Genomic DNA, 14,133 nt, shown 5'->3' with positions numbered 1-14,133 from the left:
AGAGGCAGAGGCAGAGGCAGAGGCAGAGGCAGAGGCAGAGGCAGAGGCAGAGGCAGAGGCAGAGGCGAGACAGAATGAGAGCTAGAGAGAGAGCTAGCTTTTGCCTGGAGCTCTAGCTTGCCACCAGCCTCCGGATCCGGTCAGTTTGGGGTTGTACCTAGCTAGTCAGCCAAAGCCCCGCCCTTCTGGACCTGTCATCACAGAAGCCGCACGTGGCCGGGGTGGGACCTCAGACGACCTGCAGCCATCACTTTGTCTCCTCCGTCATCTGCTGGGGCCGCCGGCGCCAATCACAGCCAGCCGACCGGGGCCAAGGAGCGTGTGCGCCCTGGTGAGGCAGGCGGGAGAAGGGGCGGGGGATAAAAGTCACTGCGTTTGGAGGGGACAGTGTTCTTGTGAAAGGAACCTGGAAAGGGTTCCGGCAGGCTGGAATCTTAGGGGGTGGGTCCCGCTGAAAGGCGGAGAGACCAAAAGGGGGCGGGAAACAGGGGTTGGGTCTCGGGAAAGCAGAGGATCCTGGGGTAATGCAAAGAAGACGAAAGGGGCGGAGTCACGGGGCGTGGTCAGGGCTACCGAGGCGGAGTCTGAGGGATTAAAGAACCAGGGCAAGGGGACCAGCCCCGGGAAGGTGGGAACTGGGACAAGGGAGAGGGTGGGCCGGGGCGTTGCGGAGGCGGGGCTCTGACCCAAGGGGAGAGGTTTGCAGGCCCAGGCTGCAAGGAGGGCTGCTCAGTCACTATCCCAATCCACTACCTTCTCAAGTGCAACAGGACCCACGGAACTACAGGTGTGGGGCGGGGTGCGTGTGAAAAAAGAGACGAGGCCGAAGGTGGGCTTGGGCAGACCTGAAGTAGGGACCACCGCTAGCGAAGAAAAGAATTTGGAGATTGTTGCTTTGGAGTGGGTGAGGCGGGATTGGGGGAGCAGTTGGGGGCTCAGTGTGTGAGCAAAGAGGTGTACTCTAGGGGCCGTTGTGGGGGAAGGGCGGGAGTGCTTTGTGAAAGTGGGAGGTACACTGTTAAGGACAAGGATCACTGTCTGCATGTGGAGGATTACAGGTGATACTTGAGCGATTTGAAGGAACTTCGGGAGAATGGGGGTATATGTGGTGGAGAAGGGCTGGCATTACCCCGTATGGGAGAGGAGATAGGGTTGTGTAGAAAAAGAGGGGATGGGTTGTGGGGTACTGTATGAAGGGCAGGGATTGTATCCCATTCTGCTGGGGGAGAATCTCAGTACTTCTAGAAAGTAACATTTTGCACTGTAGGGAGTCCAGGAAGACATCTGTGGTCTGTGTTCTAGGAGTGAGGCTGCTGGAATTAGCAAAACAAATAGCCAGTCTAGTGCTACTGCTGCTGTGCTCCTGACCCCACCTTCTGGCATGGGTACACGGAGAGCAGGCAGGCCCTGCTGCCTACCAGGGTTTGTGTGACTGTGTCTTTATCCTACCTTGAATCTGTAGCTAATCCAGACTAGGGTTCCTTCCCCAAAGTGTCTCCAGGGACCCTTCTGTCACTGGGTTCCTGTCAATCCCCAAGCTAGTTCCTGTTCCTACCGAAGCCTGCTCTGGTCTCTGCCCACCCCCTGCCCTGCCCTTATGTTCTGGGTGTGCTCATTTCCCACTTCCTTCCTCACACTGGGGCCTGCTCGGGTTCTTGCCAGTCTAGGATCTATGACCTGCTCCTGACTCTGTATTCAGGGGCCAGACACCCTGTAACTAGCATGGAGGCTCAGATCCCACTCCCACTACTACCACCACGTCTGCCAATAAATCCCAAGTGACTGGTAGCCCCCTTTTACCTCTTGCCAGAGACTGATTTTTCTCTACCTTTGTCCTTCCCTGGGAAGCCTCATAGGACCCTCAGCAATTCTGGAGGTCCTCTAGGAGAAATGCTGAGAAGTACCGAGAAAGTCTTAACTGTATGCTCTGAGAGGTGGAACACTATAATAACCCTGACCTGGGAAGGATATAAGGCTCTAGCCCAGTTAGGGGATGAGGACAGAATGGGCTCCCTACAGTCCGAGCTTAGACGTAAACCTTCAGAACAGACAGTAGGGCCCAGGGACTTGTCCTGCCACTGTTCTTTCTGCCTCTAGGTTGGCTTGGAGGGGGTGGGGAAAGGCTGCCTTCCACACCGTGACTGAATGAGTGTGACAGTATTGCTGAAAGGGGGCCCCGAGCCAGCCTTCTCATACAGCCACCCAGTTGCTGAGTCTGGCTGAAAAAGGGAGGGGTGCTCAGGACAGACAAAGCCTTGGGGTAGGGTTGGGTAAAGAAGGGCAGGCTGAAGCCTTTTGAGGAGGCACTGATTTCTATGGCAACACTGCTTCCCAGCCGCTCTCTATCAGAGAGGGGCGGGCCCAGGGCAGAGGCATTCAGGCTTCCTCTGGGCTGGGGCATTTCGTGTGAGTGGGTGGGGCATAAAGAGAAAAGGCAGCAGTTTGCTATGCTGAGTATAGAGCCTTTCTGCTTCAGTGCCAGCAGCAGGAAATTCAGTTGCTTAAGCCCATCCCCTGTGATGAACAAAAATGCACAGCAGCCAGTAGGATTATAAAGCCAGAGCAATAGATGCCCTCCATGGTCATTGTTTAAAGGAATCATTGTTTGTTTATTTTACATTTGAGACAGGTTTTTGGTTGTTTTTTTTTTTTTTTTTTTTTTTTTTTTTTTTAGTAGCCCAGGCTGGCCTCAAACTCACTATGTAACAGATGAGGACTTTGAACGCCTGATCTTTCTGAGTTCATCTCCCAGATGTTGGGATTATACATGTGCACCACCAAAACCAGCGTGTGTGGTAAAAAACAAACAAACAAACAAACAACCACAGCTGGTCCCTAAAGCTGCACAGTGAAAGCACAGGAGGTAAGGTCCACATTTCACTAGTGCTGCTCATTATCTGACCCTCTGTTCACTACATTTTATTGAGTACCTTTTATATGCCAGCCTCAGAGAATGTTAGTACAAAGAGCAGAGTTGCTGTTCTTATGGAGCGTCTAATAAGAGAAGAGGAAGAAGAGGAGAAAGAGGAGGAGGAAGAGGAAGACAAGGAGGAGGAGGAAACTATGTGTATGTTTGTGAAAAAAGAAGTCCCTAGGTGGTGGTACATGCCTATGATCACAACCGTCAGGAGACTGAGTCGGGTAAATCTGAGTTCGAGGCCAGCCTGGTCTGCAGAGTGAGTCCCAGGACAGCCAGGGCTACACAGAGAAACCCTGTCTTGGAAAACAAAGACAAAAACTGAAGTAAGCTGGTGGTAGCTGCTATGTATTTAAAAGGGACGTAGGCAGTAAGGGACATGGTTCTGTGTGTAAAAACACCTGCCAGCCTGATCTGATTTTAATCCTTGACCCCATTGTGACCCCATACTGACCCCATAGTGAAAGGAGAGAAACAGATTCTCCAAGTTGTCTTCTCACCTGCCCTCACACATCCATACACGATAATGAAGAAGAAGAAGAAGAAGAAGAAGAAGAAGAAGAAGAAGAAGAAGAAGAAGAAGAAGAAGAAGAAGAAGAAGAAGAAGAATCTTGTTTCTTTTTTAAAGAGAGGGCCTTACTATGTATGTAGCCTTGGCTAGCCTGGAGCTCCATATGTAGATCATGCTGGCCTCAAACTCACAGAGATCAGCCTGCCTTTGCCTCCTTTGTGCTAAGATTAAAGGCATATGCAATTATTCTCAGCAGTAATATTTTTCTTTGGTTTTGATTTGAGACAGTGCTTCTCTGTGTAGCCCCGGATGTCTCTGGGATGGCATTTAAAGGCATGAGCCATCACTAGGCCTGGTTTTAAAGGTTTTTTTTTTTAAAAAAACAAAACAAAACAAAACAAAACAAAACAAAAACGTAATTCAGCATTCGGGAAGTGAGAACAGAAAGATCAAGATTCCAGGATCAGTGGGGGCAGTGGTGGCGCACGCCTTAAATCCCAGCACTCGGGAGGCAGAGGCAGGCAGATTTCTGAGTTCAAGGCCAGCCTGTTCTACAGAGTGAGTTCCAGGACAGCCAGGGCTACTCAGAGAAACCCTGTCTCAAAAAACCAAAAAAAAAAAAAAAAAAAAAAAAAAACCAAAAAGGTCCAGGATCATCCCCATCCTCTGATGTATAGTGTGTTTGAGGCCGAAACTACATGAGATCTTGTCTTTAAAAAAAAAATTTTTTTTAAGTCAGGCTCTGTCCAGTAGCACACACCAGTAATCTCAGCATTGCAGAGATAGAGGCAAGAGATAGCTGAAATTGCTCAGTCTGAGTGACTAGAAACTCTGTCTCAAAGAAACAAAGCAAAAACAACAAAACCTCCCAGTAACCTGTAATCCTAACACTTTGGAGGCAAGGCAGGATGATTATGAGTTCAAGGGCAGCCTAGGTTATATAGCAAGACCTTGGCTTTAAAAGAAGAACAAAAAATGCAAGATAAGAGTTTAGAGCAACTAGGTATGACGCCATGCATGAGTGACCTGTGTTCCTTTCCCCAGGGCATACTGAGGCCTGGAACTTTTTTTTTTTTTTTCTTATCCTGACTCCTTTAGTATTCCCCCTCTGATCTTTGTAGAAAACTAAAGCTTGAAATTATAGTTAGAACAAATGAGGGCTGCCAAGAATTTTCCTAAGATGTGAGCTTTGCTAAGACAAATAGATTCTCATATTGATTCTTCACTTGTGTTTAGGGCTTTGAGACTTTTTAAAATCCTGCTGGGCAGTGGTGGCGCACGCCTTAAATCCCAGCACTTGGGAGGCAGAGGCAGGCGGATTTCTGAGTTCGAGGCCAGCCTGGTCTACAGAGTGAGTTCCAGGACAGCCAGGGCTACTCAGAGAAACCCTGTCTCGAAAACCAAAAAAATTCTGCTCCTTCGTAGCAGGGAATTCAATCTTAGGGAGCTGGGGTCTTTTTTAGGGAGTTCCTCCTACTCAGTAGAGGTAAGGAGAAAGCATACTAGAGGTCTGTTGTGTACTTGTATTAATTGTAAAACCCAGAGAGGAAGTAGGGGGGGCCCTCTTTTTACAGTCCAGTAATAAACTAATGGTCCTGGGGACTCATAGCATAGGCAAAGCATTGGCTTCTACTTCCTTTGGTTCTGCTGTTTGTTCCCTGTTTCTGTGACCGACAGGGAGAAAAGGCCTGAGTTGGTGACAACCTGTCTGACTTGCTGATAAGTTCAGAAGACAAAGTAGACAAGGCTATCCATTTTCTCAGGTTATCTCGAGAGCACTCCCTGTAAAAAGTGTCTGTGAATGCCCAGTCCTCGCAAAAATTCCGTCCTGGTTATTTACAGAGCTAAGGACAAAGGTTAGGGATGCTGACTATAATGCTGCTTAATTTGGCTGGCTCTGGGCTGGGCCCGGGGCCCTGTGACTCAGGGGGAGCTTGGTGAGTTTCGAGGGAGCTGTGAGTCATGAAGACGAACTTGGTCTCCATCTGACTTTGGGCAGAAGGCCTTCTAACTCACTTCTTAGGATGCTCTGTTTCCTCGGAGCAGAGGCCTGTCAGCAAAGAGTGCTCCAAAGCCTGGTCTCGGAAGGGTTTTGAGAGTCCCTGAAATGTCAGCCTCCTGGGGTCTCTAACAAAGACAAAAAGGGGGTGGGAGAGGATGCCATCTTTCAGTATGGATAGAAATAAGGTACGACTGTAGTAGGTCTTTTTTTCCTGCTCTTGTAGAAAGCTTACTCGATAGCAACCCTTTTACCTGGAGCTGTTTCGGGATGTGGGGGCGAATGGGCTTGGGGATATGTAGGGTTGGGTTTGGTGTGACTTGGAGATTGTTGAGATTTATCTGTGAACACACTGGAGCTTCATATTAATTTACTTCAGAACAGGAAGTGTGGAGGAGAAAGGTTTGTTGAGCCCTGAGAGAATGAAGTCTGAATGGGGTTAAATGACAGGGCAGAGAATTGCTTAGGACTTGGACAGAAAAAGGGTTAAGGAGGTGGGCGGAGCGACATTGGGTAGGCCTGCCCTTATGTGGACCAATAGGCGTGCGCTCCTTGAAGAGGGCGTGACTCACGCTTGAGGTTGCTGAGAGGCTGGCCTCCACTGGGCCAATGAACATAGTTGTTGCCCATAGAGGGTGTGGTCTGAGGGGGGCGTGGCAGCCGTGGTCGCAGTGCTGGGGGTGGCTGGGCGCTGGGCGGGGCGGGCGGCCCCATCAGCTGGTAGGAAATGGCCTGTGAGTCAGAGGGGCAGCTGAGTCTGCGGCGCGGAGCCGGGGCGGCCCCGGGGAGGGACCGTCGCAGGGAGGGGTGCAACAGCAGCTAGAGGGGCTGCGGACGCCAGAGCCCGCTAGTGTTGCACACGAAGCTGATCAGGGAAGGGCCAAGCAGAGCAAGGCTCTCAGCCTAAGCCACCCTTTGTCTGGGTTGGGGGCCCGTAGTAGGGGGGACTGGTTATCCGAGGGGAGGGACCGGGACGGGGACGGGACCGGGACGGAAGGGCCCGGAGCAGCGGCCACCGCGGCGGAGCCAATTTGGGAGCGGGGTGAGTGTGTACTAGGTGGAAGGATCAGATCTCCAAAACCTCTGCAGGGTATGGGGCCTGTCCCAGACTGTGAAGAAGGGATGAGAACCGACCTGGGAGGCTAAGCAGGGGGTGGGAGGAATCGTCCAGAACAAGGAGTCCAGGAGTCAAGGTGAGTCTCCCCGTCTGAGTTTGGAGGGGTTTCTGAGGTCTGCTCCCTCTCTATTAAAGGTGAAGGGCTCTAGGCCAGAGTGAGAGCGAGTGTGAAAGCAGAGATTAACCTTTCTACTCAGAACAGTGGTCTTGGGAACAGTCACCCTAGCGTGTGTAGACTTGTGTGAGGACAAAATGTACAGCAGTGAGCAGCAGGACTCTGCCCAGGATAAGAGTGGAAAACACATGGGTAGGAATTCTTACCCTAACCTTCCTTAGGGTAAAAATGGGTGTCTTGAGAGTGAAGGGAAGGATAGAATGAGCCTAGGTGTTCTTCTTGTACCACAACCTCTCCCACCTCCCAGGTCTAACAAGTATCTGAGGGTACAGACCTCATGGTATTCTGGGACTTGTTGTTTTTGCTGGCCTTGCTCTCGGCATGTTGGGAGCTGTAGTCCTTGGCAGCCACAGTCTGGCACAGCTGTTTAATGCCAGCTGCTGCCCATCCCCAGCATGGAGGGCGAGGTTTGGCTTATACTGGCTTGTCCCTTCTCCCGGCAGTCCTACCCCATGAGTCAGCTTGAAGCTGGGTGGCAGAGGAGTGAGTCTTCGAGCGTCTCTGGGCAGGGAGGGAACTAATAGGACTCTGGATTAATGAGCAGATGCCAGCATGCTGGGGTCAAGTAGGGCATCATGTCATCACCTGGCTTCCTCGAGGCAAGGGCTCAGGAGGGCAACTGAGATGACCTGGAAATTGGGGTGCTCAGGAAAACGCCCTTCTTGAACTTTAAAGCTTGGGTGGAGACTAGGAGGGGAAGAAAGGAGAACAGGTCATACTCTCACGACACTGCTACTACTGGCGTTCTCCGCTTTCTAGCCATCTCACCCACATGAAGGACTGGAATGTTCTTAGGGTCTCATTCGGAAGGGGGCCTGGTGAAATGGCAAGGTGTGGTCTGAAAGGAAGGCAATGGCTGATGTAGGAGAGTCCCTACGTGTAAATGTCCCCCCTCTCTCCGTCTCCTGCCACCACATGAACTGCTGCAGTTCCCCATGTACAATTAATCTCTCCACTCTTCACCCATACAGTGTGTCTCTACACTGTCAGGCTGCTGACCAGATCACTGGTGCTAGCTCGGATTTAGGCTTTTTTTTTTTTTTTTTTTTTTTTTTTTTTTGAATCTTGATGTGTGTTTCTCCTGAGCTTGAAGTTGGGCTGGGGAAGAAACACAGTCCTGTCCTCGGGCCTGACATAATCAGAAGTGAACAGCAGTGTCATCGGGTTTCAGAAAGTAGTTAGTGATTTGCCTGTCTCTGCCTCCAGAGTGTGTGGACTAAAAGATGTGTGCCACCACTCCCCTCAACTTGTTTGTTGGTTTTGTGTTTTGTCTGAGGTAGGATGTCTCATAACCTCATCTGACCTTAACTGTCTGGTGTAGTGGGAAGTCTGGCTGTAACCTGGTTTTTGTTTGTTTGATTTTGACAGAGGACCTCTCAACATGTAGCTAGACTGGTCTAGATCCTCCTGCCTCAGCCTCTAGCACTATGTTAAAGGGCAGTATGGTTGGTAGTGCTCACAGGCTGCTGACCAAATAAGGATGACAGTGGGGACAGCTGGCCTTCAACTTGAGAGTCTGGTCACTGAAATATTAGTGGTCTGTGAAGACCATTGTTGTGCTTTGGCAACAAAGAAATGCTTTAGCTTTTTTTTTTTTTTTTTTGAGTATTGGTTGTGCCCTGCGGGAGGGGCATGGAGAGATACTCCAGTTATTTCCAGTTGGCTGCTTGCTGCTTCCTTATCTCTGGTTTGCAGGGCCTGGGGGGAGGGGTGAGAACTAGAAAGTATCTTCTGACTGCGTTCTCTCCTTCCACCACTTGTTTTTGGTTAGATTTCTTTTTGTTTCGGGGAGGTCTTTAGGGGATGGGGGTAACAGTGTAGCCCTGGCTGTCCTGGAACTCACTCTGTAGACCAGGCTGGCCTTGAGCTCAGAAATCTGTCTGCCTCTGCCTCCCAAGTGCTGGGATTAAAGGCATGTGCTACCCATGCCCTGCTGGATTTCTTCTATTAAAAAGACAGATTTCTGAGGAACGTTAGGATTTTAAATGTGCAGGGCTGGCTTGGAGCTGACTTGAGTTCTGTAGTTGTGTGATGGGGTGTACCTACCTGCATGACCTCTGCCCTCAGCACTCTCGAGTGGCACTTGCCCCTTTGGATAGATATAAGGAGATGAGTTGTGTAACTGGGTAGCCTTGAGTAAGAGAAGTACAGTATTGTCCTGTCCACCTACAACCTGACATGGAATCTCTGGTCTTTGGGGCATCTTATCCCCTATTACTCAGGGCCAGTTCCTGAGCTGGAGACCCTGACAAGTGGTTCATCTTGTCTCTACTCATTTCTCACATCCTTAATACAGTCAGCCAAGACTTGCTTCTCTGTTGAGTCCTCAGGTAGCCCAATTCTTCTGCATACGCCCTAGGTCTCCAGCCTGCCTCTTCTGTTTCTGCAGAGCTTGTCCCAAAGCGGGGAAGATGTCTTGGTGTGTGTGCTGATATAGTAGCCTATATTAGTGGAGGAATTTTACCATTGGCTGCACGGATTCTGACTTATATTTTCTCTTTTCCTTCAGGGTCCAACTGAGCCCAGAAGCTGCACGGAATGGTGGCAGCCACCTTGCCGGTGCAGTGGGCATGGACCAGACTGCAAGCTAGAGGGACAAGACATCAGACAGGAAGAGAGGACACGCGCCCAGGCTTGAGGCTTCTTCATCGGGGTAACGTCCAGGAAAGTGGGGGTGGGGGTGGTGCTGGGGGTGGGGATTGCAAGTCCATTGAGAAACTGGAGCTGTAATGTGCCCCTCCTGGGAGTGCCAAGAGTGGTCTCTGACTTCCATTGGTCTGTCCAGGGATATGGGCAACTTTACCTCCCCAAACTGCTCAAGGTCATCTGTGGACCGAGGGAGGATCTGAAACTGAGCTGAAAGAAAGAAGACTCCTTGGGTCTCATGATCTCCTGTTTTTCTTTCCTTCAGATGTCCCCAGGCCCCCCAGCCCAGGCCCAGCATAAAGGCCGTGTGGGGGGGCCCCCCTGACCCAAGGGGGGCTTCATGCGCCACGTGCAGGCGGAGCTGTCTCCATCCTCAGAGCCAGAGGCTGGCCCTTCACAGCCTCCAGTCAGACAGGGGACCCTCCAGGGTGGCCTGCTCATGGGCTACAGCCCAGCAGGGGGGGCGACATCCCCCGGGGTCTACCAGGTATCCATCTTTTCCCCTTCAGCTGGTGCCTCCGAGCCTCCTAGGGCTCTGAAGCGGCCGGCCCCTCCCACCGAGGGTCCCCGGGAGCTGAAGAGAGGCCCTGGGCTGGGGGCCAGAGAGGGACTACCCCCTGAAGAACCATCTACTGTGGGACTCTTGAGCCCAGAGGGACTGGGTCTGGGACTGGGTGTGGCTAGCCAGCATTTCTCCCACCATGGCCTCTGTGTTGTGGAGCACGGAGGTAATACCACCTCACCTTGGACTTCAGGGACCCAGAGTACACCCTGGCTCTCATCAAATGCTTCCTTCAATACTTTGCACACCAGAGACTGGGCTTTCCCAGATCAAGGGGGACAGGGGTGCCTGGGGGAGACTCCAGGGCCAGCCCCTTCAGGCCAGCTGCACACACTTGACACTGATTTGCACAATCTTGCACAAATAGGGGGTAAGAGCCCAGTGGCTAGGGTGGGCAACGGGAGCAACCCCTGGCCTAGGGAGTCCCATGGAACTGCCAATGGGCACAGTCCCGAGCACACACCCCCTGGCCCTGGACCTCCTGGCCCCTGCCCCACCAAGCGAAGGCTGCTGCCTGCTGGAGAAACCCTTGATGTCAGCTCTGAGGATGAGGGGCCAGCCCCTCGGAGGCGCCGGGGAACCCTGGGCTGCCCTCTTGCTGCCAATAGTTCTGATGCCAAAGCCACACCCTTCTGGAGCCACCTGCTGCCTGGGCCCAAGGAGCCTGTTTTGGTAAGCCAGTGGGCAAGTTTGTCTATTTTTTTTTCTTTTGTTTTTTTTTTTTTTTCTTTTTCTTTCTTTGGAGACATGGTCTTATGTATCCCAGGCAAATCTAAGGTTTTCAAAGATGACCTGGAACTACTTCTCCACCTTCCAGGTGCAGTGTTGGACTCAGAAAAGGGGGAGGCACTGGGAGGGCTCAGCAGGCCTGGCCCCTTCCGGAGAGTTCGAAGGGAACTTCTGGGAAGAGAAGCCAGCACACCTAGTGTATGTGGTTCTGTAGATCGAATGTAGATTGAACCCAAGGCTGTGTGCCTGAGTCTTAGGACAGCCTGCTACACAGACACTCCAAAAATGAAAACTCAGCTAGGTCTCCAGCCTCCTGGTTTTGCTTTTTAAGAGAAAGTCTCAAATAGCCTTCAAACTCTCTATGTAGCCAAGGGTAGGGTCATCTTCCTGCCTCTACCTCCTAACTGTCACCTTGTATGTTATCACACCAGCCTATTCTCATCTCCTTTTTTAAAAATAAAGATTTACTTATTATTATACATAAGTTCACGGTAGCTGACTTCAGACACACCAGAAGAGGGCATCAGATCTCATTATGGGTGGTTGTGAGCCACCATGTGGTTGCTGGGATTTGAACTCAGGACCCTCGGAAGAGCAGTCAGTGCCCTCACCTGCTGAGCCATCTCACCAGCCCTCTCATCTACTCCTAAGCAAACATTGTTTAGGTAGAGGTGGAGGAAACCTATAGAGATGTTCTTCTGAGAACTTATAATAAGTCCTTGTCATTAAATATGTCTGGCCTTCATAAAGTCTCTGTTTTCAATATTTTCACCATAGGACCCAACAGACTGCAGTCCCATGGGGCGGAGGCTGAAAGGCGCCCGTCGCCTGAAGCTGTAAGTTGATCAGATTCTCCCTCTCGCCTGGCCATGAAAGTGAAGGCAGAAGTCTGTAGTTTTTTCCAACACTATATGTAGTAGAGGCCCTGGGGAATGGACAAGAGTGGTACCCAAGGACTGGGAACAGGAATACTCAGGATACTCAAGCCAACCCTTGTGTCCCTTCTCTTCCCAGAAGCTCCCTTCGAACTCTCCGGAAGGGGCCAGGCCTGCTGAGCCCTCCCAGTGCCTCCCCCTTTCCCACCCCTGCTGTCAGCCGGACCCTGCTGGGCAACTTTGAGGTAGCTCCTTTTGGACTTTGTAATTAAGGGTTCCTGGGAGGAATTCAATGGTGGAATGTGCCTCAAAAAACAAAGGAAAGACTTGGCATCGTTCTCAGATGTGTCTACTCCACCCTAATACCAGGAATCACTGCTTCGAGGACGCTTTGCACCATCTGGCCACATTGAGGGCTTTACTGCAGAGATTGGAGCCAGTGGGTCTTACTGTCCCCAACATGTCACGCTGCCCGTCACTGTCACCTTTTTTGATGTTTCTGAGCAAAATGCGCCGGCCCCCTTCCTGGTATGACATAAATCTGACCCCAAAATTATCTCAGAGGGCTTGGGTGGCAAAAGGCATTTCTTCCATGTTCTTCTTCTAGGAGTGAGTCAGGTTAAGAAGGGAAGAATTCTAGTATAGGGTAGAGCCAAGTCCAGGGGGAAGTGCTATAGAGCTTTTAGTATTTGGTGCTCATGACTGACTTTTCTAGCTCCTGCCCTGGCTAATGGTTTATGGTCTTCCTAGGGAGTCGTGGACCTGACTCCTCTGGGGAGGAAGGGTTACAGTGTGCCCAAGGTGGGCACCATCCAAGTGGTGAGTGACGGAGTGCTGGGCGCCCTGAGGGAGTTGATGTGGGAAGAGAGGAGAATCAGTCAGTAGGCCCTACCAACCTGGACTGTCCTGTCCCCAGACCTTATTTAACCCCAACCAGACTGTGGTGAAGATGTTCCTTGTGACCTTTGACTTCTCGGACATGCCTGCTGCCCACATGACCTTCCTGCGCCATCGCCTCTTCTTGGTGCCTGTGGGTGAGGAGGGAAATGCTAGCCCCACCCACCGCCTCCTCTGCTACTTGCTGCACCTCAGGTAAGCCCAGGACCCGGGGAGAGCTGGAGAAGCTCGGGTAGCCATCTGTCCTCTGCCCTCAACAATCTCCCCTTTCTTCTCCATCATCCGGATGCTGACGTGCTCACACTGTCTTCCCCTCAGGTTCCGGAGCTCTCGCTCAGGCCGCTTAAGCCTGCATGGAGATATCCGCCTGCTTTTTTCCCGCCGGAGCCTGGAGCTGGACACGGGGCTCCCCTATGAACTTCAGGCTGTGACTGAGGCCCCCCATAATCCACGTTATTCACCTTTGCCCTGATCGCAAGCATCCTGAACCTAGGTGGGCCCAAAGCCTGCCTGTCCTACCATCCTGGACAGGGTAAACTGTGGAGAAATGGCGAGAGCCCCTTCAGGCTTGAATTAAAGTCCTCATCCCGCTCACGCCCAAATTGACTATTTGGGTGTTTAAAGCTTCGGTCCTTCCATACCCTGTCTGCTCTGGGTACTTCATGTGCCTGTCCCCTCCCTTGGGTTTCCCAGGCCAGCTTAGGTAGTTAGGGAGGAACCAGAGCTACCCTGAGATTGTCCCAAGTTCCCAGGCAAGTAATGCCAGCGTTGCCTCCCTGTCCTGGGCAGGGGCCACTTATTATTTTATTTATTTTTAATTTATAATTTATTCAAATTGGATTGCCTTGGTGACCTCCCAAACCTGATAATTGGCATCACCCCACTCTCAGATATTGCTCCAACCTCAGGACTTGAAGAAGCTGATGTCGGGGCAAGGGGAGAGCTGCTCTCCTCTGGCTAAGGGCAGAGGGTTTATTCCAGAGGAACTGAGTCACTTAGCCAAAGACTCAGCTTCCCTCGGCTTTCTCTATTCCTTTTCCCTTTCCTGCCCTTCAACCCATCTTCGAAAGCCTGTATGTGTGGTGTGTGTGTGTGTGTGTGTGTGTGTGTGTACAGCTGTGTGCGTGCATACAAACTTGGGTTTGTGTAGGGTGTGTGTGTGAGAGAGAGACAGAATGTGCATGTATGTGTAACACAGGGGTTTAGCCACCTCTTACCTAGGGCTCAGACTCACTTGTCCCTCTCCTCCTGCCTGTGTCTCCTTGCTTTGGTGTCCTGACTGAGGAAGGTGTCCAGGGACAGAGTCAGGCCTAAGGACTGGGGAACCTCCTCTCACCTGACCAGACTCTGACCCACCTACCTCAGCTGGGATGAGGGGTGCCCCTCATTCAGTCACATGGTTCCCAGTTACTCCACTCCTCACTTAAGACTCTGACCCAGCCTCAACCCTTAACTCTTGGGGCTTGGCTGAGGGGAACAAGCATTTGCTGAAACTTGAAAAACAAAACAAACAAACAAAAAAATGGGAAAAATTGTACCTGGTACATTTTTTAAGGAAAAAAAAAAGAATAAATTCTTGTTTGGAAACTTGAACTAACCTCTACTTTTTTTTGTGTTCAAGAGGATGGAGATGTGGGGCCTAAAGGGAGCTGGAATTCTGGCAACAAGCTCAAACCCATGAGATCTTAGGCTGGGATGAGCTGAG

The 14,133-nt window shown here is 51.2% G+C and overlaps 2 protein-coding genes across 15 annotated transcripts in view; one reads left to right on the top strand and one right to left on the bottom strand.

Annotated features, from left to right (window-relative positions):
• Positions 1 to 242, bottom strand: part of Unc13b (unc-13 homolog B) — a 218,681-nt gene extending 218,439 nt beyond the window's left edge. Inside the window, exon 1 of the mRNA XM_030253406.1 lies at positions 158 to 242. The gene's annotated coding sequence lies outside the window, so the exon portion shown is untranslated. The remainder of the gene's footprint in view (positions 1 to 157) is intronic.
• Positions 215 to 14,021, top strand: Fam214b (family with sequence similarity 214, member B). 14 transcript variants are annotated; one of them, XM_006537822.2, is made up of 10 exons: positions 6,062 to 6,161; positions 6,517 to 6,620; positions 9,229 to 9,372; positions 9,631 to 10,599; positions 11,434 to 11,492; positions 11,671 to 11,776; positions 11,901 to 12,059; positions 12,282 to 12,350; positions 12,448 to 12,623; positions 12,747 to 14,021. In XM_006537822.2, the coding sequence occupies exons 4-10, from the start codon at positions 9,706 to 9,708 to the stop codon at positions 12,898 to 12,900; spliced, it is 1,617 nt and encodes a 538-aa protein (XP_006537885.1). In that variant the 5' UTR covers positions 6,062 to 6,161; positions 6,517 to 6,620; positions 9,229 to 9,372; positions 9,631 to 9,705; the 3' UTR covers positions 12,901 to 14,021. The 14 variants fall into 14 exon arrangements, 13 of the variants coding, with proteins under 13 accessions (NP_766279.1, XP_006537887.1, XP_011248296.1 ...); NM_001253354.1 differs by having other exon boundaries at positions 6,134 to 6,161; positions 6,536 to 6,620; NM_172691.3 differs by lacking the exons at positions 6,062 to 6,161; positions 6,517 to 6,620 and adding an exon at positions 215 to 331.
• Positions 14,022 to 14,133: the final 112 nt, after the last annotated feature.

This window comes from Mus musculus, chromosome 4 (genome assembly GCF_000001635.26).
Source record: "Mus musculus strain C57BL/6J chromosome 4, GRCm38.p6 C57BL/6J".
Lineage (NCBI taxonomy): Eukaryota > Metazoa > Chordata > Mammalia > Rodentia > Muridae > Mus > Mus musculus.
This window is presented reverse-complemented; position numbering and strand designations above follow the sequence as displayed.